A 27,964-nucleotide genomic window follows, 5' to 3' on the forward strand; every position below is an offset into this window, starting at 1 on the left:
ACTCATCAGGGCTTTCTTTAAATACTGGAACAACATCTTCACACTGGGCGGAGTCTAAAGATCTGACAGCCCCTCTCTCTTCACATTTAAATCACCTGACAGGTTAACAGACAACATCACCAATGTGTTTTAATGTGCGTGGGTCAGGTCAGAGTCAGGGAGACCTGACACACTCACACACCCTCCTCTGTGGTATGGAGGGAATCCTCTTCATCTATTTAAAGCCCGCACTGTTTCCTGTCCCCCACCACCACCTGACTGTAGCAGCAGCCATTTAATGTAATGAATAAAGATGGAGAGAAGTTACAGGTCCAGATGAGAGATTCTGGTTCCTACAGCTTCCAGTCTAGCTTGACACATCCAGCTAATATTCCACATATACAGTACATATGATATATGGTTGTCCTAAAACAACACAGAAAGAAGGACTGGGTTTGATTTAGCAGCTCTTGGTTTATTTTTACTTTCAAAGAGATAAAAACTCCGGCAGCTCTTGTAGTATACAGAAGAACTTTATTAGACCGATGCATCATCAGGGTCATCACAAAACACGTCACAGGTGACATTTAAATATGACAGGTATGAAACAAAAAAAACAGCCAATCATATGTGAACACATACACATCATGGGTGTAACCATGTTTTAGTGCAGTTACGGGCTGTATGACACAGACCTTGTCCCAAAATGCATCCACTTGATGTGGCTAGGATATGTATGTGTTCACATATGATTGGCTGTTTTGTATTGTTTTGTTTCAGATCTATCTTATTTAAATGTTACCTGTGATGTGTTTTGTGATGATGACCCTGACAGCGGCCACAAACTAAAACGCGTTGGTCTAATAAAGTTCTTCAGTGTACTGTAAGTGTTGCTGGAACTTTTATGTCTTTGGACTTTTTCCTTCCTCCGTGCTCTGTGGACGCTCCCATTGTTTTCTTATCTTTACTTTGAGAAATGAAGCTGAGTGAAAGTTCAGTCAGGAAGACTATCTCCTTGCGCATGCCTTCTAAGTCACAAGCATCGTTTCCCGCAATATAAGCTCCACCCGCTCATTCACGTCTTCATCCAATCACAACCTTACACAGTGGCCTTCAGCCAATCACCTGTAAGCTTTCAAACTTTTTTTCAAAATCGTCTCTCTCTGCTGTCTTTTCAGCACTGTGAAGAATCTGCGACTCACCTCCACCCCCTCTCCACCTTAGCCGTGGAGGCCCGGCCATCTCCAATCAAACCATCCAATCAGAGGTTTCCCTCATGAAGATGTTCCCGTTCTCCAGCTTCACTCCTCATCACCACCACCAGTGTTCAGACTCCAGGGGAAGGTTCCTCTAATTGGAAGGACCTTAAACCAATGGATTGTTTCCATGGTGATCCACTTCCTGCCAGGGTCTAAGTCTATTCCTTCTGTTCAGAATAAATTTCACTTTACTTAAATTCTCATCCTCTCTTGTTTTCTTTTATTAGTCTCTCCTGATTGAATTATTCTGTGAAAAAACTAAAGCTTTAAGTCTCAGTGTCAGCTTTTCTGGACACATGTAAAAAAAAAAAAAAAAGATGAAAAATAATCTCCTGTGTTTTTTTTTTTACTACTTTATTTCATTATAACCCAGTTTTCCATGCGTCTTTCGTTTTCATTTATTAATTTGCTTCTTTTCTTCTAAAGTCAGATCTGCTTGTTGCTGTGTGACACAATTTTCTTTGTCTGTTTCTGTCATTTCTGTGGTCAACGCTCAGGTTTTTCAGGCCACACATATAGCTATGAAAACTAATATTACAATAATAATAATAATAATAATACATTTTAGTTATAGGCACCTTCCAAAGCACTCAATGACACCTTACAACACACAGTAAAAGAGTACAAGGCATAAAATACAAAATAAATCAGAATAAATATTGTTGCATACTACCAGCCGTTCTTAGTTCCATTTATTTTCTGCTGACAGTAAATAATAACACAACATGGCAGCTCTGTACAGCCAGTGTGAGGCTGAAGCTGTGTGGCTCCACAACAACAGTGGAATTTTACTTTATATTAATTACACACTAATTACTGGCGTGTAATTACTCGTTACACACACAGCAATCTGCTCCACAGTGTTTCACTGTCTGCTGCATTCCTGACTGTGTAGTTACCCCAAACACACACACACACACACACACACACACACACACACACACACACACACACACACACACACAGTGGTGTGACATGAGCGGGGAGCCAACACTGACACAAACAATACAGGGAAGGACTGTTTCTGCCAGTTTCTGTCTCTCTGTCTGACTCCTCTCTCCCTCCTCACAAACACATTTGTTCTCTCTGCTCTCTGACGAAATCAATGTCATATTCAATACTCGCACACATCATCTCGTCCTGCCTCTCTCTCTGCTCCTGTTTCACTGAAGCATTTTTCTCTCTCAGCCGACTGATCGCCTCCCTCTGTCCTCTGGCCATAAAACCTTCATTTCTCTCCACTTTCCTCTGAGTCAGCAGAAACACACACCATGGCTCTGCCTCTCTCTCTCTGTCTTTCTTTCTTTCTTTCTTTCTGTTTTCTTTCTTTCTGTTTTCTTTCTTTCTTTCTTTCTTTATTTCCTACTTTCGTAATATCACTTCACAGTCCACTGACATTATGTTTGAAAGCTGGTGAGCAACAAGCAGAAAGGAAAAAAAACCAATCAGCTAAGTGTGGTGAGGACGACGGCGGTCTGCTGTGTGCTGTGATTGTGCACTGCAGCGATGCATTCAAGGAAGAAAGTTTAAAAGAAAACATGCACTGTGTGAGGAAAGCTCTCAAAGAGGATTACAGGCGTCAAGTGACAAACCTTTACCAAATTCTTATCAAGCCTAAGAAGGTTTTGTTCTTTTCACAAGTTATTTTGGATGTTTTTAGTTTTCCATTTTTGTCATATCAAGTCTGTCAAGAAAACTCTTTCAGTTTCTTTAACTGGAAAAACACAGCTGTAGAAACCATTGTTTTATTTTGAAATCTCTCGCAAGAGTGGGAGGAATTTTTAGCCACTTTGTCCTTTTTTGTTTCTGCACATTCCTTTACAGGGCAGCGAAGTCTCCTCGACCAGTGTGAACTGACATTAAACCCTTTACCCCAAACACACACACACACACACACACACACACACACACACACAATCCCCACTGAGATCCAACAAAAGGTGGGAATCCACAGAGAAAATGTTAACTCCAGTTTCCCTCTCCTCCCCCTTCACATTTTCCTTTTCTTCATACTCAAGTCCCCCCCCCCCTCCCTCTCAGTCCCAGCACAGCTGGGGCATAGCAGGTCCTGCTAAAGCACTCACACACACACGCACACACACACTAAACACACACAGGACACACACATTAGTAGAGGCACAGAATTTTAGAAAAAGCAAAAGTGTCACAGAGATTCCTCATGCACACACTGAAATCTCTCTCTCTTTCTCACACACACACACACACACACACACTCACACTCACCAGATAGTTCATTTTGTCCCTGCTGCAGCGAGGCGGCTGTGGTAAGTCCAGGGCAGGGCTGTAGCTCAGCCTCTGTGAGACTCTTTGCCGGCTAGATCCTGAACGGACAGCAGATCACAAAAGATCCCAAAACTCCTCCAGTCTCCTCTCCCACCCTCCTTCCTTCCTTCCTTCCTTCCTTCCTTCCTACGTCCTTCTGTCTTTCCTCCTTTTTCCTGTCTGTCACTCCTTCAGTCCTGTTCAGTCTCGTTTTCAGTAGTCAGGCAGATCCCGACACATTCTGCCGCTCCGTGATCTCACACAGCAAGAATGAGAATGCTGCTTGGCCCATTTACTTCTACCCCACTCGCCCCTTCTTTCTCACTTGGTCTACCTCTCCCTCTCTCTCCCTCTCCCTCTCTCTCTCTCTTGCCTGAGGAAAAGAGGGAGGAGCACGTAACCCGACACGTCACTTCCTGCTGGATCCTGATATTCCCTCTGTCTGCTCTGGCCATTGGCCTGAAGAGCTCTTCTCATGCAAATGAGCTTTGCCCTTCCACCGTCGCCCCCACCCCTCCGTCGCTCTCTGTGTCCCCCTGCCTGTGAGAGGCTGTCAGTGCATCAGAAAGCCACTGAGACACACTCACTCAGCGTAAAGCAACATTACCTCATCTCATTGTCTTTACGCTCAGATTGGTGTGACCCTGCCTTAAAGAGCTGGGAGCTAACCTTGAAGCTACAGACAACAGAGCATGTTAGCTCTTTCAGAACTTCACATTTACAACTATCACACTCACATTAAGAGTCTGACAAAGACAAACATCAGGTCCTTTAATGGTTTCAGATTTTACAGACATGTTTATCGAGTTTAAATTAAACTTCCTAATGTGTTGTGTGTGAAAAAAACGCTAATTATCATCCAGTAAAATATTCTATCTACTTAAGTAACTATTATTAATATACTTTTAATACTATTAAGTATTACTGATCTATAATTATAATATATTTATACTTTTCTATACTAAAAAAGCATGCCTGTATATTTTTGCATTTGCCCAGACTTTGATGCCATATTGTATAATGAATATAGTGGCTAAATGAACGGTGGGCTCCTAATGGGACCAGCCATTCATCAGGTCGTAGACCAAATATTTCTTATAGGAGCAAGTCTGCTGCGTGCAACTCTACAATTGAATTCAAGTCATTACACTTTCCTGGCATGAAACATGATTTTCACATTAGTACTTTGTATTTCTCTTCATAAGCAAACTATTATCTAACCTACATTTGACCCCATTCAGAAAAAAGCAGAAGGATCAAAATGTTTTTCTTTGTATTTGTTGTGTCATTGTTGAGGATGTAATGAAAGCATGTTTTGATATGGTTTGTTTCACACATCTAAACTTACAAACAACACAATAGGAGGGTTAAAGTGTTTGAATACCACAGTACTATGAAATGTGTAGCCTCAGCTAGCTGCTATTCATTTCTCCCCATAAAGAATTAACTGGTCTCTAATATGTTAATAATTAACTACATGTCTTTTTTATCTTCCTCTTGCTTCTGGCCTCTACTTCCACTATAAGGGAAGGCGACAGTTATGATTTCCTTCTTTGATATGTTCTAGAAGTTTGGTGACAAAACATTCCCGAATAAATATATTTATAGTTTGTAAATTCACTTCCAGTGAATTCACTCTTTTTCGTTGCTATCGTAACTTTCAATTACTTTTCTTTTAGTCAGTGCAAAAAAAAAGATTCCAATAATAATTCAATCTGAATCTCAAATTTAAAGACCCCTCCAATGAAAATCCAGAGTTTAACCTTGTTAACATTCATATGATGGAATTCTCTTTCTCCTTCCTCGGGTCAGGACAAAGAGGAGAAGAGGGGAGAGGAGGATAGGGCCAACGTGTTGTTGCCATGTTCCCACATCTCAGATTGTTACTGACAAAACTACAAAAATAAGATCCAGCCTGTAATAAACCATGAGAGAATAATTTGTGAACCTGAAACACTTTTGGGAAAATGTTTTCAAAAGACATTTTAGTCATTTTAGGTTTGAGTACTCCACATAGCATCTTTCAGTAGAACTGAAATGAAAGATGATGTGATGCTGGATGAAAAAAAAACACTAAGGACAAGTTTAAGGGGGAATTAAACATTTGTAGTAGTTACTTCTCATTCTATTGATGGTGGCTGAGTAAACAATTCTGACTTTGACGTTGTCCGAAAGATATCGCAGTATTCATTACAACTGATAAATGAATACAGCGCTCAAGATAAGGATTACAAAGATAAACTGATTGTCTGAAGATGTGAAGTCAAAGACTGTGACTTCCTGCTCCAGCCACACCCTCCAGGTAGCATCACCTGCCTTAATCTCCCAATGGCCCATCCACTGCAGCCACCAGCCATGGGGTTGACTCAAAAAAAAGGAGTACGAGACACTGTAAACCCACATATAGTCACTTCATGATAATCACCACGTACAATCATCATTCGGCTCCTAGAGGTTAAAACTGAAATTTTATGTACTTCTACAATAAGATGCTTCATGCCTTTGGAGACCATTTCCAATCATTTCCAACCATTTGAAGAATAAATCTCCGTCAGTCAGCTCCAGTAGGAGCAGACACTTACAAATGGAGAATCAATGTAGAGGTAAATTAGAGAGTCTGGAAGCAAGAGCTGCAAAAAACAAATGCACCACCTGCAGCCTCTTTCAGACGTGCACCACTCCATGTTAATCTGAATGAGCAGCCTGGTCACAACACAACTGTAACATCTCTGTATCACTGACCTGAGATTAATGTGGATTCTGCCCAGTAAACACACTTTGATTTTTGCGTTAAGTGGAGCGTTGTGTGCAGTGGAGTTTGCATTGAGAAGAAAGAAGTCTGAAGTCTGAAACTGTCATAAGCAAGATGGTGGAACGCCGGCCTGCTCTTTTCACAGAAGATCAGATATGTTCAAGAGAGATATAATGCTAATGATGCCCCCAGCCACAGTATTATTTACTTCTGAAATGTAATACTAATACAACAGGATTGTGGATCACACACGCACTTGGTGCTGCCCCTCTACACAGCCATGAAGACATGTCACCATCCCACCGGTCTACACTGATTATTGTTTTGGCAGCATTAATTGTTCACTAAAACCTTGTGCCTCTGCAGTCACCATATTGTTATTGTCCCCTGTTTGACCTCAGTAGCCTCTCCAAGCTTTAACACACGTCTGCATGTGTCCAGTCGTTCACAAGGACATAGTAGATATTGGTGAATGCTGTGCGTTTATACTCCTCCAAACAGGTTGGAATTGTTACCATGCAGTTTTAATGCTTGTTTTTACTTGTGTTTTTTTCTGTTTTTGTGTTTTCTGTCGCTGTTGTAGAGACATGTGGTTTCCTGTTGGCAAAGTCACCCAGCAGGAGCGCTGTCAAAACTGATGTTTGGATGATTTTTATGAAAAAAACATGAATTTGAACTATTCAAATATCTATCTCTGCACATTATGTCCATAAGAGTGAAAATCAATACAACCAGAGACATCTACCTGTCTACCGTCTACCTGTATAGCTGCTCGTTTGGTTGAGTACATCTGAGATGTGTCCTCAGGTGCTAACTGTAGCTTCATAGCTAACTCATCTCGTGGTTCCACACTTTTAACAGAAATATACCCAACAGCGACAGCTCTCAGAGGAAGAAGCTGATATGAAAACACACTGGTGCTCATTGATTAGTCTATTCAAAAACCAAACCCCATGAGAATACAATGAAGCATCAATAACCAATTAGTCCTTCGTATCATTAATACTTAAAGAGAAAAAGTGAACCAACAGAGGGATGAGGGTAACACAGACTGAACTCTGCAGAGAAGCATTTTAACTGGACTCACTGAAACCTTGTGCTGGATTCAGCTGTGAAAATCCAGTGTTTAAAATCATTTTTCTGGTTAGTCTGTATTTTAGTTTGTATTCACAAGAAAAGACCCGAACCAACAACATGTTCTTCTGTCAACACTTTCTGTCTTCTCTGCTCTTCACAGACATCTCACAGACGTTCAGTTTAAGGATGGTGTCAAAACGAGCCCATAGGTCGTCTGTGCAGCAGGTTAATATGACCCACATAGCTTTTGTTGCTAGGCAACATCTAGTGGTCGTAGTAATGATGACAGGAGCAAAGGGAAAAGTGCAGTGACGTAGTATAAAGAGAGACAAAGTCCACGTCAGGAGGAGGTTGTGGTGGATGGATGAATATAACACAGGAGAGCCGTGTTCGATTCCCATGTGAAACCAGCAGTTTATGTTGTTTCTATTATCCATGAATGTTCAACAAAGTTAACCACACTGTTATCATTGTAACCATGACAACAAAGATAGTCTGATGTTAAGGAAGTACTTCTTTTAACCCAAATCATGATCTTTTCCTGAACCTAACCAATTTATGGCAGTTATTATAGTAACCATGGTGATGAAGGTAGGTATGCCGCTGTCAGACATGTTTTAAACTCTGTAAAAATCCTCTGCTATGATTCATATGTAGTTGAACATGGTTCAATGGATCAGAATGGTTAGCGCAGTTAGCATCTTTTATTGGTTTATGTTGTTTGTTAGCTTGTAACTGGCAGTGGCTGACACAGTGTTAGTGGTTGTGCTAATGCTAACTCTCTCTCGCTGTACTGACAAGGTTTCAGGTTTATTTAGCCCCGCCCCCCATCCCCACAAGTTGACAGGATTGGTTCCTCAGGTTTGTGAAGTATGAAACCCTGGCTGTCTGAATCTGTGTTTATGAGACTGTCATTGTTTCACTGCAGTTCAAGGTGGAAACACTCAGTCATGGTGTTGATGATCATTTCTCTCATCATATGTCTGTATTATATAAAAACACCATATGGATGTTAACAAGGTTAAACACTGGATTTTAATCAGACGGTCTTTAAAAAGTTTGTCCTGGGTTTTCTGGGCTCATCGTGGCCTCTGCCACCTTCTCTAGTCACTGTAGTTCTGCTCAGTCTGAATTAACTTTTATTGCACAAGTGTTGTTCACCATTTGAAATGAATTAATCAGTAAGATGAATGAAAGATGAATGATAGTCTTATGAAATAAAGGCTGGTTTCATTTATGAGTAGCTCTGCCTGATGTCCACATACGGCCTCGTACCCTCTGTCCCCCTCTGATATTTGAGGAACAGTCGTCACATTGTGTCTGATGCTGAGCATCTTGTGCCGACTCTCCATCAGAGCATTCCACACACCTACACACACACTTCACCCCCCATGACCTGAACACTGCCCTCTCTGACCGCCAAACTGACAACAACAGCCTCTGTCACACTGACCTACGAACAGCAAGTGCATGCCCCACACACACACACACATACACACACACAGACACACACACACCCCACACACACACACACACACACACACACACACACACCACACACCCCACACACACACACACACACTCACACACACACACACACACTCACACACACACACACACACCCACACACACACACACACACACACACACACACACACACACACACACACACTCACACACACCACACACACCCCACACACACACACACACACACCACACACACACACACACACACACACACACACACACACACACACACACACAGAGCAGAAAGCAGTCATTGAGGATTAAGAGATGTAGGTCAATGTGAATCTGAATATGGTAATGGTCTCTGCTGGGGTTCAGGATGGCCACACTGTAGCTGCCTCTCGTTTCATAAACTGCTTCTCCCTGATCCTTAGAAGCTCTTGTGTGCCCTCTGCTGTCCACTTAGGTACGGTGTGAAAGTGTTTACTGAACACTGTTCACAAGGTGTGTCTTCACTCCTGGACACGCACAAAGCTGGAAAACAGAAAGACAAGACTTCTGGCTGTCGTCTTTGTTTGGCTCGAGCAGTGAAGAAGAACCTTGTGAAACACAGAGAAATCTGACACTGTACAGTGGAGTGGTGGCAGGGTAAGGGGTGGGAGTCTTTGAGGATCATTAAGTGTTGTAATCAATGCAAAGGTTTAAGTATGTTGGCTTTCTGCAGAAATCTCACTCTGATGTAAATGAGAACCCCGGCTGTCGGTTTGTCCAACCACAATTCTCCTGGAGAAAAAATATTTTTGGATTTTTCTTCATGTTACCGTACTGATTATCATGTGTCTGACTACGGCAACGTTGAGACCGACATCAACACTGCAATCAAACTAGAATGACCTCCTCGTGGTTTCTCTGCCTCCTCCTCTCAGAATAGTTTCAGGTTACATCCCTGTTTATCCAGAGTCATAGAAAATATCAACCATTTGTGTGAAATTTTGTCATAGTTGCTGTTTGAAGCCTTGAGTAATGGCTAAAAAGTGTTTATGAGGACCTTTGACCTTTGACCACCAAAATCTAATCAGTTCATCCTTAAGTCTAAGTGAGTGTTTGTACCAAATTTGAAGAAGTTCTGTCAAGGTGCAACTGAGACGGGACGGACGGACGCATGTACACCTCCAGATGTGACTGTCGCCAGCACGGAGCCGTAAAAATTCAACATCCTTATTAATGTCAGTGAGACCACTGCATCGATGCAGTTGGAAGGCTCCAGCCAAGAAGTTAAACCTGGCTCAGCTCCTCCTACTACACAGTATGATGTCATCTGACTAGGCAAATCAAGCTCATCCGGGCTCACAGTCCTGGTAGATGACTGTGTTAACAGGATCATTCTGCTGTTTCCCTGAATATAAAACTCTGGATATGAACTGTCCAGAGCTGTAACATAATGTCTCACAGTGTAATAAACCGCTGTGCAGCGATAACTTTCAAACTGAACTTCATGGTTTATATTTCATCATGTCACCTGTACCTGAAACACCAGCCCCCATTATGAATGATAATAATAATGTCTATAATAATGATGCTGCTGCTGAAAATGTATTTTTGTGTATTGTGTGTATATTATATATATATTCATGTTTTTACTGTTGCCAGGTTGTCAAAGACAAATTTTACGAACTTTATGAAAATCTAATTGACAATTAAGTTTTATCTTTATCTAATTTGCATATTGTTCAGCCCTAATTTAGGCAAAGCTATAATTAGCATATCTGAACCATAACTTATGTAATGTATTATCATTGAGACACACAGTCATTTACAATAGCGTGAATCAGGGACTCATTAATAATTTACTGCATCAAATGACATATTTCAATAATGATGTACAATGACGTGTGACATTAGGTTTATCTATGTTCAGTCAGTGTGTTGCTGACATGAGTGTGTGTCACACACACTGTCAGATCTTACACACAGCAGCTGTGAGATGGTTGTCTGAACTAAAATAACTCTTCTTCTTCATCCAGAGGAGGTTAAAATCTCAGTCAGATGAGTGACGGTGGATCTGCCCCGCCCCCCCCTCCTCCATCACTTCACTCTCCCTCCATCCTCTCTCCACACACATGGTTAATAACTTCATTAACCCCTGTCAGCTCTCGACTCTGGTCCAGCGGCTGAAGCATATTAATTGATGAGCTTGGAGCGTGTGTGCGTGTGTGTGTGTGTGTGTGTGTGTGTTCATCATTTTGGCTGCTTATTATAGCAGCAAGCGATCTCTCTCCTCCCTGAGCACAAAATTCAAATGGCTGCTCTTGGTTGAAATCCTTGTTCATCAAATTTTTCTGATGTTCATGCTTTCTATACCATCTATCATCACCATCATCCTCATCATCATCATTATCATCATACAACCCTTTGAATAACACCTAAAAAACAAGGTTTCCACCAACTGTGAGGAATTGGGGACTGGTTTTAAACAGGACCTGTAATGACTGTGACATTTGGTGCTAATGCGTCAGGCCAAACACTTGTCGGGTGGTGATTTCTAATTCTCCTCGAGCAGCAGCAGCGCCGGGACAAAAGGATCATTGTATTGACACAAAACAGCTCAGCACACTCGGGCTCAGAGGCATAATAGGATTGGTATGTGTCCAGATATAAAATTCATTTCCTGTGATTGTGTGCGTTGACTCAGTGATTTTTAATACCAGGATTGTATTGTTGGGTCCTGTTTGGGAATCCAGCTAATGTACTCAGGAGAGCAGACAGTGTGTGTGTGTGTGTGTGTGTGTGTGTGTGTGTGCTATCATGGCTGGGAGGGCGGCTCCTGCTACAGTTTGTGATCAGCAGCTAATTTGAATTTTCTCTCCATTTTCTCTTCACTGTCTAAAACCAGCGCTGATGCAGGAGCAGTGATACAAACTGATAATAAGGAGCATTAGATATATGTCACACCCTCCTTCCTCTACATTCATATACATGACTGAGGGCAGCTCATTTAAATCAGGGCTTAAGACATCACTGTTTACTGCAGCTCACCAACAAATCACTTACATAACTTCTTTTTAATCTTGTGCACTTGCTTGTTGTTAATGTCTTTCATCACAACAGCATTTCTTTGAAAATGGTGTTCTAAGTTTCCTACCCGACGTTATGACTTATTCAAATATTTTTATTTTTATTTCAATTTGTTTGTAGTGTTTTTAAATGATATTTTAATGTCATCTTACTGTTCTGTTTTTAATCTATTTCCACACCTCTGTACAGCACTTTGAATTGCCTTGTGTCTGAATGGTGCTGTAGAAGCTGCTGTATAAGGACTTGCTTTGTTAATTTTAGTGCTTTTGTGTTTAATTACTATTTTTTATAAAAGTAATTAAAAAATTTTAATTATAAAAGACAAGTGGCCAAAACAGCATTGTGGGAACTGGTGGGTACAACAGTAAAGATGAGAGAATGTGTTCAGAGAGACTTCCTGCTGAAAGTGGCGCACGCACGCACACACACACACACACACACACACACGCACACACACACTTACATAGAGAGAGAGAGAGAAGGGGGTTTTGTCCATCTGTGAGTGTGATGTCATCTTGACTGAGGTCAAAGGTCAGGCACAAAAAATTATGTGACTGGTTGCTAACACACACAAACACACACACACACTGAAATCAAACTAAACACTAATGTGAATCATAACAGAAACCTTTAGTCCAGTTGTGTCTCTCGTCCTGTCTCGCATCCTGTCTCTCACCCTGTCTCTCATCCTGTGTCTCGTCCCGTCTCGCATCCTGTCTCTCGCCATATCTCTCGTCCTGTCTCTCGTCTTGTCTCTCTCCATGTCTCTCGTCCTGTCTCTCGCCATGTCTCTCACCATGTCTCTCGTCTTGTCTCTTGTCCCGTCTCGCATCCTGTCTCTCGTCCCGTCTCTCGTCTTGTCTCTCGTCTTGTCTCTCGTCCCGTCTCTCGTCTTGTCTCTCGTCTTGTCTCTCGTCTTGTCTCTCGTCTTGTCTTTCGTCCTGTCTCTCGTCTTGTCTCGCGTCCCGTCGCTCGTCCCGTCTCTCGTCCCGTCTCTCGTCTTGTCTCTCGTCTTGTCTCTCGTCTTGTCTCTCGTCTTGTCTTTCGTCCTGTCTCTCGTCTTGTCTCGCGTCCCGTCGCTCGTCCCGTCTCTCGTCCCGTCTCTCGTCTTGTCTCTCGTCCCGTCTCTCGTCTTGTCGCTCGTCCCGTCTCGCGTCCCGTCTCTTGTCCCGTCTCTCGTCTTGTCTCTCGTCTTGTCTCTCGTCTTGTCTTTCGTCCTGTCTCTCGTCTTGTCTCGCGTCCCGTCGCTCGTCCCGTCTCTCGTCCCGTCTCTCGTCTTGTCTCTCGTCCCGTCTCTCGTCTTGTCGCTCGTCCCGTCTCGCGTCCCGTCTCTTGTCCCGTCTCTCGTCTTGTCTCTCGTCCTGTCTCTCGTCTTGTCGCTCGTCCCGTCTCGCGTTCCGTCTCTCGTCCCGTCTCTCGTCTTGTCTCTCGTCCCGTCTCTCGTCTTGTCTCTCGTCCTGTCTCTCGTCCCGTCTCTCGTCTTGTCTCTCGTCCTGTCTCTCGTCCTGTCTCTCGTCCTGTCTCTCGTCTTGTCTCTCGTCCTGTCTCTCGTCTTGTCTCTCGTCCTGTCTCTCATGCCTCCATCCTGAAGGTCAACAGTCTTTTTATCAGCTGTAATCTGCAGCTGCAATATGGGAGTTCACAGAGTGAATGCATCCTTTTCACTGCACAGTAACAGTCATTCATGGCTCTCTGGGCCATTATCATAAAACTGTGGCATGAATGCCGTCCTGTCAGCACAGCATAAAGAAGACAAAACACTGGACACCTATTGTGGAGAGACACACACTGAACTCACACTGTCTTTACAGAGGGTTTCTTAGTCTAGTTTGACTGATGCAGCTCTACTTCTTTATAACCCAGAGCTAAACCTCTGAAGGTAGTGATGAGGACTGGTTTTCAAATGTCAGCACTTTTTTGTTCTGAGAGGTAAAATGTGAAAGCACAGATCTGGCAGAGATGATACTGAAGTGGTGTGTAAAAGCTTCAGAGAGCATGTTCCACATTCCCACACACTGACACAGCGGACGGGAATCTGAATCCTGCCGGAGGCGACACTTTGCTCTGCTGCGTCACACAATCAGCTCTTTGACAGTGAAGTAAAATGACAGCCACTGTAGGGAACATCACACACAGTCAGTGGGCTGTGTCGAGCACAGACCTATTCACCTTTCTGTCTCACACACACACCATCACCCACTCTCTCTGTGTTGTGAGAGTCTCCCCTGCACTGAGGTAAAGTACTGCTGGTACTGGGACACATATTACTGTTGTACCACATCAGATACTTCAGATACCATCTGTCTTATTCCTGCTGCAGACGTCAGAGTCGGGTCAGAGACAGTCTCATGGTGGTCGTCTTTTTTACCGTGTGTATAATGAAACTGCTGTTACACGGTTTTGTTCTGACCCTCCCACAGGAACTTGGATCAGCCAATCAGCTTGTTTGGTGTGCAGAACCGCACATAACGTTATCAGGATTTGTACCATTGTGTGACCTACACTTACATTCTGCACAATTCAGCAAATCTCAGAATTCAATTCGATTTCAAAAACAATTCTTGATTGAAAAACGATAGAAGATCATACAGTATATGACACTATATTTCTTATATATGATGGTCAGAGGTGTAGAACTGGAGTTCACCTATGACGTACATGTATGCAGGCACACAGCACCGTTAAGTTGCGTCTCGTATAAGGTTATGTAGCCACTGTTCCTATGGTGACAAGTTTGAATAGATCAGTCAACTGTGATCACATGATCAGATGTTAGACTGACTTTATGAGCAGTTTGATCATGTTGATAATATGACGCAGCATCAGACGAACATCCAGCTCAGTAATATTAGACCATACCTTGGATGTAGCAGGTCGTAGTTAGCGTAGCATTAAGCAGCAGGTGAATCAACACAAGTAGTTTGTGTTTTCACTGATTTCATTTACTGACTTGTGTCGAGCAAGTGAAGCCACATTGGAAACATCCATTCAAAGGAAAAGCTGCAATGCAGGCAGAGGTCAAGCTAAGCTAACAGGCTAGGCTATTAAAACGTAGCTAAGCTAGCTTTCATCTCCAGCAGCACCAGCTGTCCCAGTGTAACAGACTAACTGTCATGTTTCTGTGTAAAAGCTTCACAGATAAAGAAAGTGTCAGAAGAGTGAATGATGAATGAAAGGATGTTTTCTGTCTTTTCATCTTTACTAATGAACCATTTAATTCACCGAGCAGCTCAGAGGCTACCGGCAGCTACAGGCGTCTTTTAAGGTGGAATGTTTTCTTGCATGTTACTCAATGCATGATTGATGTTTGGAAATCAAACAATACACCTTAAATGTCAATATGACAACTTTGACCATTTCATTTGTTTTTATTAGCTCTTCATGACATACGCTTTAGTGATGATCAGATCCTCAAGCTCTTAAAAATGTAGATCAAGCTGCAGATAACATGGGTCTGAGTTGCAAGGCTGCCAACTCTCACGCATTGGCCGTGAGACACACTCATTCGAATCACTTCACACGCTCTCACGCTGAATTTCGTCTGTGCCAGAGCTATAGAGACAGATCTATCAGTGAAATGCCATGAAGAAGCTGCCTCTGCGCGCATCCGGGCTAGCTGACCATAGCCACCGTTTTCGGCTATAAACATGTACAGAATGACGTCGTTGCGAGTAAACTCTGGATGTTCCCACTTCAGGACACTTGGATTGTCGCGGATGAGCAGTATGGAGGAATATTACAAAGTTTTTGTGTAGTTTTATGGACGTTTTCGTGAGTCCATAATGACTGAATTTTGTTTCTACGGTGAACTATTCCTTTAAGCTATATTAAAATTGAATTCAGAATAAGCACAACATAAATTGTACGCCAGAAAAAAAGCATATTGTAACTGATATACTAGTACAGAATTATTAAACCAACATGAGCACAAAATGGACCATGCTGTGTCTTGTGTCTTACTGTTGGTTCAGTTGGTTCCATTTGTGCACTCTGAGTAGGGCCTAAGGCTAATACATTGAGAACCACTGATGTACGCTAAGCGGTAAATGTTTTTTGCTTGTATGGCAATGGGCCAAACAAAAAATTGGCGTGTATACGGCAAAATTTTGGTTGGCCCCACAAAATCTCACTCCAAGGCTTTTTGAAAAGTTGGCAGCCCTGGAGTTGCGTCTTCCCCTCAAGGTAATAAAATCTGCTCCTTGTTCATTGTCCCCAAAGGCTGGATCATTATATTTCTGACCTTCCCTCCAGTTCCACATCAGGCCAGAAATCCAACCTCTGACATCAAAAGCACTGAACATTAAAGTCTTCATCCTCTACATGCACGCTGTGTTGGATTTAACCGGAGCCTGGTATTTCACTGAGTCCTCAGTGTTTGGATCAGTGTGATATTCTGAACTGCTGAAGCCTAAAAATCAAAAAGTGTCATCACATCAAAAAAGAACAAAAAACACAGAAAGAGCTTCAGTCGTTATGAAGTGAGAGACACCAGATCAATAAATTAGTTCACATATTAGCTCATTAAGGTAAAGACACACAGCAACAATACACAACCACAGTTCAACATGTAACATAGCTCATGTTCCGCATCAGTCTGTGTCAGCGGTTACATCACTGCTCAGCAACACACTGATAACACACCATGCAGTTCAGTCACGGTGTGAACCAGTTTAATGTTTGCTATAAAAACACCATGTCTACTGTGTGGATGGAAAATGTTTCACACTTTGATTATATTATATTGATTTATATATCCATCCAAAAATATAAATCACTAGACCCTATAAGGAGACGCGGTTTAACTAAGTTTCACTCCGTGCAGCTTCACACATTCAGGATGGACAGAAATCAACGTGACATCAATTACCTGGGTAAAAGAGTGAACAGTGCATGTTGCACTGATTCTAAAACTACTGCAGCAGCAGAGCAGGGGCCAGGTGTATAAAACTCAACCATGTGTACGCACAAACCAGAAATATTCATACCCATTCTTTTCATCAGAATTATGGAGCCGTGCCTTCGCATGGTTCTGCTTTAGAAATCTCACTCATTGAGAAACTGGGCGCATGTGCAAGAGCGTCATTTCCAAAAAGCACCGTCTGTGCCGCAAGTGATCAGACACAGAGAAGAAAGACGAGAAAGAAGAATATCTGAGGTCCCAGCATGCATCAGTTTACTGTGGTACAGTCACTCTAATGTAAAGTCCTGTTTCACTCTGGACTTCATGTATTGGGACTAGAGTCTTAATGAGGCTCCACAGGCTCCAACACTGTGATGAGTCAATATTCAAATAGTGTGAAACAGTTACAGAATGACTCACAATAAATAATCAGGATATTAAACGATGCTGAAGGAAACACTGACGCTCAAACACGATTTCTGTTTGTGAAATGTAAAATTGTTCTTGCTGTGTAAACTTATAATGATGATAATGAACGAAGCTCCGTGCAGTTGTTTATTTTATTTTATGTTAAATCACGTTTCTCGTCTTATTTTGTATTTTCACTGTGACCTGGATCACTTTGGAAAACTGTGTGTTCACATGGTCAAAGGAATGTGTGAGGCGACACACTCTGTGTTTATAAAGAAGTTTACTTGTAGGAAATGGTGTACGCATGGTTCCTGTGTGTACACATCATTTATTCATCTGGCCCCAGGACAAATTGACATCCGTCAGTCACGGCTTCAAACCAGGCTAAAGCTGTGTGAAGGCGGAATCACTACAGATGTTCTAACTTGAATTAATATCAAGTGACACTGTGATAAATGTGGCCCAGCGTTGAACAGTGATCTCTGCTGCAGAGTCTCTGCAGGTGTTACTGCTCCACTCCATGCTGTGACACCTACCTCCACCTGTGGCGCCCACTGCAGGCAGTCAAACATTCTACAGAACACCTGGAGGACAGGGAGGGGCCACAGAAAACACAACACACATGTGAGCAGAAGGAAAAGTGTGTGTGTCAGAGTGAATGTTTATCTGCTCTACCATTTATTATTTCATGGTGACGAGGATGGTGTGTGACAGAGCCTCACCTTCACTTAATGTCTTTAGAAATCCAGCCTCACCTCCCTCACACACACACACACACGCAGACGCAGACACACACACACACACACACACACACACACACACACACACACACACACACAGGGGGGTTACTACGCAACCAAGCCTGAAGGGACAGTGAGTCGGTCTGGACTGATCTAGATTTGCTGATAACACATATAAAAGGACACACACACACACACACACACACACACACACACACACACACACACACACACACACAGGTTGCGCAGCTGGTTCAGCTGTAATATGTTCAGCAGACATGACGGTGAGGACACAGCAGCAAACTCACTGCATTTATTGTGTGTCTGTCTGTGTCTGTCTGTGACTGTCCAGACTGGTGGTGGTGTGATGGTGTGATGGTGTGGTGGTGTGATGGTGTGATGGTGTCAGGAATATTTTTCTTGACTCACTTTTTTATTCCTGTGCACTGGCAACAGCCAGAGCTGGAGGAATATTGTTTTCAGGTTGTACGTCTGTCCCGTTCTCGTGGACACAATATCTCAGCAACACCTTGAAGGACCTTCTTCAAATTTGGCCCAAACATTCAGTTGGACTCAAGAACAAACTGATTAGATTTTGGTGGTCAAAGGTCAAAGGTCAAGGTCACAGTGACCTCAGAAGACACTTTTTAGCCATAACCAAGACTTCACAACAATTATGACAAAAATTTCAAACCAATGGTTGATATTTTCTCTGACTGTGGATAAACAGGGATGTGACCTGAAACTAGTCTGAGTGGAGGAGGCAGAGGACCACCAGGAGGTGATCCTAGTTTACCAATCAATCATGGTTTGAATGCCACATATCTGTTACATAAAGCCTACATGTTGTCAACCACCAGTAAATACACAGATCCATTTACGTCATCAGATTGCAGAGGAAGAGCAGGAGGACAGATCAGTCCCTCAAAGTCCTCCAGAGGCTGTGCTGTCTTTTTATAGGCCATTAGAAGTGGAGTAGGCTAATTAGCATTCTGCCTTAATATAGAGCAGCAAAACACTCGGCCATGCACTCCTCCTCTTCCTCCTGTGAGCCGCTGGAACACCAGAGATCTCAGACAACAGAGCAGAAAAGACCATCTCACACTCTTCACCCCTGCTGCCTGTCAGCTTCACAGCTGATATTAAGAACTGACTGATGAGTTTTAAAGCTCCATCAGTGACCTTCTGCCTCCACAGCAGCGTGATCAGCAGCTCCTACTAGATGCTCTTTAATCCACATAATATGTGGATTAGAAGAGATTTAGATGGATTACAGATGGATTTTCACCATCAGGGCTCCTACACAACCTGCCTGAGCTCTTTAGGCTGTAACATACTACTAATCATCATCATCAGTTTGTGATCATTCACCAGGAACTAAAGGAGAGGCTGAGGCATACATTCCCAAAGGATCATTTCTAATGAGCTTGGTACCATCTTGACCTTTTCCTCTGGTGTCAACATCACAGGTCAAAGGTGAAACATCAAAAAAATGAAAAATTCTCATGAGCACATTCATGCTGGGATAAAGTTTTATGATTATAATCCTTTGGATCTTCTGGCTGGTTTGTTTGGTTTTCACTCCATTTATTTACAGATTCAGAGATGCCATCAATTTACATGTCAGTGGTGCCATCCATCGAGCAACTGCTTATTACCCTCACCTAGATGGTTTGTTTGTTTATTTGTTTATTTGTTTGTTTGTTTGTTTATTTGTTTGATTGTCGGCAGGATTACACAAAAAAGCATCGAATCGTTCTGCACCAAACTTGGTGGAGGGAGAACATGGGCCAGGGAAGAACACATTACATTTGCTGCAGATCCAGTTAAAACCTCTGAGACGTACAGTAAGACTTTTTGTCATTTGTAAAAGTTTGACTGCTGCTCAGCACCTCAGCTTATTATATATGTCACTGAATAAAGACAGCTAATTATATACGTATAATAGAGGTTAATAAAAAAAAAACAAGAAACTTTTCCTTATTTTAAAGATGGCCGCTGTAAACCATAATAACTAAAGACAACCTGCTCACATGTTGTGATTGTTCTAGAGGTGATTTGAAGTTTCTCTCTGGTCATGAGTTCTGCTCATATATCTGACTGCTCACATCCTTCTGTCTGTTTTCTGCCACTACAGTGAACTCAGAATAATACAGTGGTGGTGCCATCCGTCCAGCATCCATACAGCCACGCCTCTCAATCAGACACTCTGATTGGCTGTGACAGCACTCACTGGAGTCAGTAGGAGCGTCCAGTTCGGTGATGTGAGTCTTTGTCTCCAGACAAACGGTAAGACTGTCCAAATCTTTTCTAACTTTATATATTAGTTTATCGACTGAACAAAGTGAGTCACACGGACAAACAGGAGCTTGTTAGAAAGCGCTGATTCTCTGATTCTCTAGTTTAACATGAAAAAACGGCATGAACTTCGCAGCGTATACGGCGGATCCAGTTAAAGGGACGGATCCAGGAATTTTTCTCTAACTTGGGTTAGGGTTAGTGACTTCAGGCAAACATATCTCATTTTCACAGCTCAGTTGCTCCTAAGTTTTTTATTTTCTAATTAGTTGGACACTTTTGCACCAGAAATCCCATCATGCTTTGGATGATGTAAACAGGACGTATACTGTTGCCACTGAGTCAGTGAACATAGTTAGCTGGGCCCTGATATTTTTCAACCTATGTTTCTTTACATTTAATTAAATATTTTTGGTATTATCTTCTATCACCTCCTGTTTCACCCTGTAACCATGGAAACAGACAACCATCACTGAATTAGAACTCATGGTATTGTATGTGATAAACAGCTGCATTCAGCCCAACAAGTACTTAATCCTTTAATTCTTTAATTTAAATGTAATTTGTTACTTTTGCGTCTCTACAAGCTAAAATGTAGAAGCAGTGAGGGAAGGAAGAAAGAGAGAGAGAGAGAGAGAGAGAGAGAGAGAGAGAGAGAGAGAGAGAGAGAGAGAGAGAGGAGTAAACAACATGTCAGCCTGGATGAGGCACAGTAACATGACTGACCTACATTATTCCAGTGGACCAGAGGGAGAGAGGAGCGACTGAAGAACCGTGTCATCTCAAGACTCACTTATATCCAGATATTCAGTCATCCAAGCTACAAACAGGGAAGCTGTAACCATTCATTGAACATTATAATACAATTAGGCTGCTATTAGCTTTTTACTGCATGTAACACTTTATGGTTTCAGCAGGTTGCTGTGGTCTCATGGCAGTGAACTGAATCAAAGAGGAAAAAGAGCGGGTCAAGAAGTGGAGGAGGTGACGTGACTATTGCAGGGTGTCACTATAGTAACAGATTCTGACCTTTACAGTAATATTACTCTCCTCCAAGCTGCACTGATCAATATTCTTATGTGAACAAGGAATTATACAATGACTGATGAACCCACACAGAATGATCAGCAGCTCTGCAGAGCCGTTTAGTGTCTTTCACCTCTCTTCGGCCCTCTCAGTCACATCAGTCCTGTTTTCAGTTCTGATGAAGCCTCTGTCCACGACTGCTGAGCAGCAAACAGCCGACAGACTCAAGTCAGCGAGCAGCTGGTGAACATAGTGGGGAATAGCAGCTGAAGAGCCAGATGTTTCCCTCAGAAGCTGGTGGAGACCAGACACAGAGCTAAAAGAGAGGGAACACTGGACTGAGATTCATCAGGGGACACAGACAAATGTTGTTCCCAGGTGGTGATGCAAATGTTGCCAATCCTGCAATTCCAAACCATGGCCACAATATGAAAATCACCACACAGTCACACAGAATTGTTGCCTGGGAAACAGTCGTCCCCTGAAACCGTTAATGAGATGTGCAGAACTCATACTGTGTATATCTTGCATCTAAGATGTGCAACAGTAAAGGCCACATGATCATCAAAGTCGATAATCTTCATCCTCTGGGGACCATGAACATCCACATTTCTAATGGAAATCCAGCCTGTGAGCAGAGATGACATTTTGACCTGGGAAGGTCAGGGGTTGCCCGGGGAACATGAATATCTGTACTAAATGTCATGACATCTGGTCCAGTGGCTGATGAGATACGGAATCAGACATCAGTGATGATGCTCCAGCCCTCCACCACTGTCTGAGGAGGCAGCGTCTACAGCTACAGTATAAACGGAGCAGAGGACTTATTTATTTTAGAAGTTCTAACAGTGTGAGGAAGCCGGCCTCCTCTTACATAAGGCCTGGGAGACGAGTGTAATGTGAGCTGGAATAATCCTGACCTAATTTCACTGTTACTCTCCTCCAGCGCGGTCAAGAATGTGTTAGATAGATGTACAAATACACAGAACCAAACACACATACACACACACACACACACACACACACACACAGTAGAGGCGGTGCAGAGTCTGGCCTGTCTTACTGCTTCTCTTCACCTCTCTCTGCGCACACACACACACACACACACACACACACACACACACACACACACACACACACACACACACACACACTGCAGTCTGGCTTGCGTCCCACTTCCCCCTCTGTCTGGCCGAAGGAATGCTGCGTTTCCTGTGTGTTGTGATCTGAGCACACTGACTGCCTCCCAGCGGGGCCTTCTGACAGATCCCAGCAGCTTGATAAGGAAACGCTCCTCTCTGCTAGTGGATACATCAGCTACTGAAACCACCACTCCATTTCCTTTCAAATCTCCATTCCAATTTTAAGCCACTTTCACACAACCCTGCATGCTGTGACACAATAAAAGAGGAGCTACAATAACTCCGCACACCCATTAGATCTACATCGTTATGTATGAGTCTACCAGAACATGGAAGGGAATTTGATGCAGCTAAAAGCTAAAGCCTGGTAACAGTGAGGAAGTCGTTCAGACTGTGACAGATCGTCTTTGTTCCAGCACCAACCAAAAGCTCCTTCACATCACCAGCAACTGAAACATGTCTCATGGGAGCTGCAGTCGTAGTTAAAAATAGAACAGTTGTGTTATGACTGTAAAAATAGCAAAGGGTCAGATTCTATGAGCAGGAGCAGGAGTGAGTATGAAACAAAGCCTCAGTGCAGAAATACACTGTTATCTCTGCTAGCTCTGTGCGACTGGCTATCTCTTTCTTTTTTTCTTACTACGCTCCAAAGCTATTGAATACCTGCCAAGAGCTGTAAGAGACTCAGGATCAGTGAAGGTTTTTAAAACTGGCTTTTAATTAATCCTCTCATATTTATCTATTCTTACTGGTTCTTGCTTTTATTTTCATTTACACATTTTATCATCTACTGTATTTCTGTTCATTTCATTGTCCTTTCATTTGCCTTTATTTCATTGTAATATCTGATTTTTTTGTAAAACCTTTTAAGCTACGACGCTTGTATGAAAAGTTAATATTATATTATCATTGTAAGAAAACTGTTTTAGTATTTGCATGTGCAGATTATTGAATAATAATTTTTTAAGTCAGGAGCTCGAGGAGCAACCGGACACCATGTTGGACCACTTCACATGTTCAACACATGCATTCAACTGCAAATCACATATAACTGCCACCAGGCTACTGTTAGTTATGTGCTCTTCCTCCCTCTTTTTCAAATTACAAACAATAAAAGTACAAAGTCTAGATAACTGGCAGAGACAGTGTGTCATTTCCACTGTCTGTGGTGCATGTGATACTGTCTTGTACTGACTGTACACATGGACTAAAGGCCAGATACTGTTAAACCCACTTCAGTTTATACTAACACACACAGACGTACAGTCACAGACCTTGTCACACAGATGCAGAGAATTTGACCTTTAGACTTTATCTTTATCTATTAATCATACATTTTTTTCCTCAAGAGAATGAGACTACTCACCTTCAGTTTCTGTAAAAACCAAATGTTACAATGAATACTATAGACTGGGACCAGAGTTAACTGACAGTAATAATGACATGACTGTAGTTAACATCACATTAACCCTAAACCTTAAAAGGTGGCAGTTCAGTTCTGAGATTATGAATCTGATCATCTGAAAATCTGGTCAGCTGGTTACAAACCTACAGGTTAATATTCACCATGCACATCTCTGACAACAACTTCTAAATGTTCTGACAATATTCTGTTCAAATATGTTATCACACAACACAGTACTGTACAGTTTTTTTTTACTGTAAATAAAGATGGATGTAGCCTGTGTGACATCACCCACAGGTTTCTGAAGAGCGGTTTTGAAGCTCAGAGTGAGCTGTGCTACAGTCGCCATCTTGGCAGTTTCTGACTCCGCCCCTAACTCCCAGCTAATCAAAAAATGGTCAAAGAGGAGGGGCGTGTTTGGAGCTGAGACTTCGGTGCATACCGGATTGTGACAAGCATACACTCATTCACCTGTCACTGAAAGAGGCCACGCCCTCAATTCTACATAACTTTAAGCCTCAATAAAATGTAAACAGGTGAGTTATATAAACAGTTGTCATGAAGGAGGAAATCAGCTTTAGAGACCAAAAAGTTTTTGTACCAGGCTGTAAACATTTTAACATGGGAGTCTATAGGGACTGACTCACTGTTGGAGGCAGACTCTAGTGGTCATTAGAGGAACTGCAGCTTTTGGTGCTTCAGTGTTGGCTTCATGTTTCAGCCTCAGAGGTTGATAAAACTAGCCTATGTTTTATCATTCGACCTGAAAATGGTGATTGACTGTGTGTGTGTGTGTGTGTGTGTGTGTGTGTGTGTGTGTGTGTGTGTGTGTGTGTGTGCGCCAACACGCTGACTCAGTGCATTTTCTCTAAATCGTCATTCTATCAGCACAGACACATACACCCTCTTTTTATGTCTTCCTCTCTCTCACTGTCCATTGTTATGCACATACAGGACTCACACACACACACACACACACACACACACACACATACACACACACACACACACACACACACACACACACACACACACACACACACACACACACACACACACACACACACCCAGACACACACTCACACACATCCTAATGAATGTACCATCTGAAGCTGATGTGCTCTGCTCTTACTGGAGCAGTCAGCAGAAAATCTCTGTGTTAAAAGCTTCACTCAGCAGAAACTCTGATGTCGTCTCCACCGCCCTTCATCTCACAGCTTCCTGTAGCCAGGCTCACTGAGGGGTCTGCACACACAGCGCATAAAACCATCTGTTACTGTATCTGCCCTTCCATGTTACAACATCAATATATTAAATAGTAAATTCTATGTCAACACAAAGAGTAGAGATCCAGCTGACAATAAAACAGTGACCTAACACTGCCAGACATATTAATAATTACTTATTGCAAATTCCAGTCTCCAGTCTCCATGCATACTGCCAGAAGTTTACATGAATTACTATCCACCTAATAGACCTTTCCATTTTCCTCCAGTGGTTTTAGGTGCAGCTGTTCAGCAGGACGAGCTGCAGCTTCATAAAGAACACACAGATCAGTGACCTCAACAAGAACAAAGCTCCACACACCTTCAACCTGCACAGAAGATCAGCCTCAACCACTGAAACGAGTGTGAGTTCACTGAACATTTTAGTTGATCAAATTTAGACTGAACTGGATTAGACTACAAGGTGCTGGTTTCACAAAGACAGACTGTGACTGTGTCTTAGAGAAAACAAATAGTCTGAGTCTAAATTCATCTGTTGCACAAAGCAGTTTAGTTCTTGACTATCTTGAGCCGGACTGTGGTACAATGAATTCTGGGTAAATTGCTTGGTCGCCTGCTTAGACCACTACGCCACACGACGCCCCATACCATGGTAACATTAAGGTAAGGTGTCTAATGTATCTGGCTAAAAATGAGTCTTTTTTTGTGAACCAGACTGACTAACATAAGACTGATGTGTGAGTAAAATGAACACTGGACCAACGCTACAGACCAGTATCCATTCTTATCACACGTCTCAGTCTGCTGACGCTCAGGAGCCAGTCGCACAAAAAACCCTTAAGTCTTCTCCTTAAGGTTTCCTTAAAATGTTCACTTAAGTATTTAAGGTTTTCCCCTTATCTTGGTCTTATACTTAAGGAATCACTTAAGTCAGTTAAGCTGCTGCATAAAAGATCTCAGTGACCAAAGTAAGGAACAAAACTAAAAGTACCTCTGACTCTGTCTTAACTGCAACATGATCAAGTTTATGGCAATGACTAAAGAAAATGAACCTTTTAAGACAATCTGGGCAACACCCTTAAGTAACTCCCTCAGCTAAAGAGAAATGAAACCTTAAGGTGTTTTGTGTATTAGGATATCACGCTGTCTCCTCAAGTGTTTACTGTAGGTGAGCTGTAGAGCTGTACTCAGTGTCCAGCAGCAGGGACATGTCCAGACATTCAGACACACAGGGAAATAGCAGGAGAAGTTTCTTTAAAGACACATTGTACATTTGTAGACACATTCATCGCTGGTTTGGTTCTGTACAATACAGAATATCAGCAGCTTTTTGTGAAAACTATTACTGATTATGGATAAATCAGATGAAAAATATCATTAATGGAACAATCTGGGTGAAAATGAGTTTCTGCTGCACTTTCTTAATGAGTTGGAGGGACTCCCATCTCCATCCTCTCTTAATGTTGCTGCTCACTTTCTAGTAATGGAAGTACACACACACAAACAGACATTAAGGGGACTGCAACTTGGGTGGTCAGTCATGTACGCACACACGCACACACACACGCGCTCTCTCTCGCTCTCTCTCTCTCTGGGAGCTGTGTGTTTAATCTGTCCAGCTGCCATCCTGTGAATTGGTTGTGAACCGAGAGGCCAAGCAATTTACTCCTCACAAAGGCCATTCCACACCACTGAGCAGTGTGTGTGTGTGTGTGTGTGTGTGTGTGTGTGTGTGTGTGTGTGTGTGTGTGTGTGTGTATGATTGAATTGAGACAGGGTGGGAGGGGAGGAATAGATGGAGTATGTGTGGGATAAAGAGTGCTGCAGTAGAAAGATGTGGAGGGCTGGATGGATGATGGGGATACAGAGAGGACTGAAGGGATGAGAGCAAATGAGAGAGGGATGCTGGGAATTGGGGTAGAGGAAATGAGAAGCAGGAAGTGAGGGCACTATTTACAGGGAGGTGACGAGAGATGGACAGATTGCTTTTGACAGAGAGATAGAGGTGGGGGTGCTGAGAAGAACACACACTGTTAGACAGGTAAAATGAGACTGACTCCCTGTGGCTGCTCGTCCTTAGATTATCATGTGCTTTCTGGGTGTAATGTCAAATATAGCAACATCAAACGACGTCCACACCTTCAGGCAGATATTTTGATGTTTCATAATTAGACATGTGACAGAGACGTCTCACTGGATGTTTGAACAGGAGACAGACATTTCTTGTCGGCAGCTCAGCTTCTTTAACACCTCTCTCTCTCTTTCTCTCTCTCTCTCTCTCATATTTCTAAAGCTGCAACTAACAATTATTTCAATTCTTAGTTCATTCATATTTCAGTCCAGCGCTTGTTGTTTTGTGACCTCTGACCCTTCATCACAGGATGTGAGCTCAGCGTGGACGTAAGATGTGAGTTGCTTTATTGAGCCCGATTACATTTCTAGTTGATGAGAATTTTACAAATCTCACTGCATCTTAACTTAATTTAACTCTGGTTTGAGTGTCATGTGACCTGGCAGTGACATCATGAGTGATAACTGATTAACTCCACCCCCCCCATGAAGTAAAACCTCCCTTTCCTTTGAATCATTTTGGTAAAAGGGTTAAAATAAGTGAATTCTGAGTATAAATGTTGTGCCTCACATGCGAACACAGTTCTTTACATTTTCTTATGTTAGTGGCTCATGTTGACTATTCTTACTTAAGTTAAGAAAGATAACCACCTCTTAATTCACCTCATTACTCACATGGAATCAAGGGTAAATTCAATAGAGAGAAACACTGACATTAACACTGTATAAACAAAACAATACACAGAAATTTAGTCAACCTGTATCTGTGATTAGAACGATGGACAATGTTATCCCACCTTTTAGAAAATGTTAACCTTTTAATTGATCTGAAACCAGTCTTTACCTGCTCCTGC

The 27,964-nt window shown here is 42.4% G+C and overlaps 1 protein-coding gene across 3 annotated transcripts in view; it reads right to left on the minus strand.

Moving 5' to 3' along the window:
* bcar1 (BCAR1 scaffold protein, Cas family member) overlaps positions 1–27,964 on the minus strand; it is an 88,299-nt gene that overhangs the window by 42,225 nt on the left and 18,110 nt on the right. The window contains exon 1 of one of the 3 annotated variants that reach the window (XM_056386720.1): positions 3,483–3,932. The exons of 1 other annotated variant lie outside the window; for it this stretch is intronic. In XM_056386720.1, the coding sequence (XP_056242695.1) occupies positions 3,483–3,494 (12 nt within the window). In that variant the 5' untranslated portion in view covers positions 3,495–3,932. Of the gene's footprint in view, positions 1–3,482; positions 3,933–27,964 lie in introns of those variants that run through there. One more of the 3 variants, XM_056386718.1, reaches the window with a different exon arrangement.

The sequence above is a fragment of the Seriola aureovittata genome, chromosome 10 (genome assembly GCF_021018895.1).
Source record: "Seriola aureovittata isolate HTS-2021-v1 ecotype China chromosome 10, ASM2101889v1, whole genome shotgun sequence".
NCBI lineage: Eukaryota > Metazoa > Chordata > Actinopteri > Carangiformes > Carangidae > Seriola > Seriola aureovittata.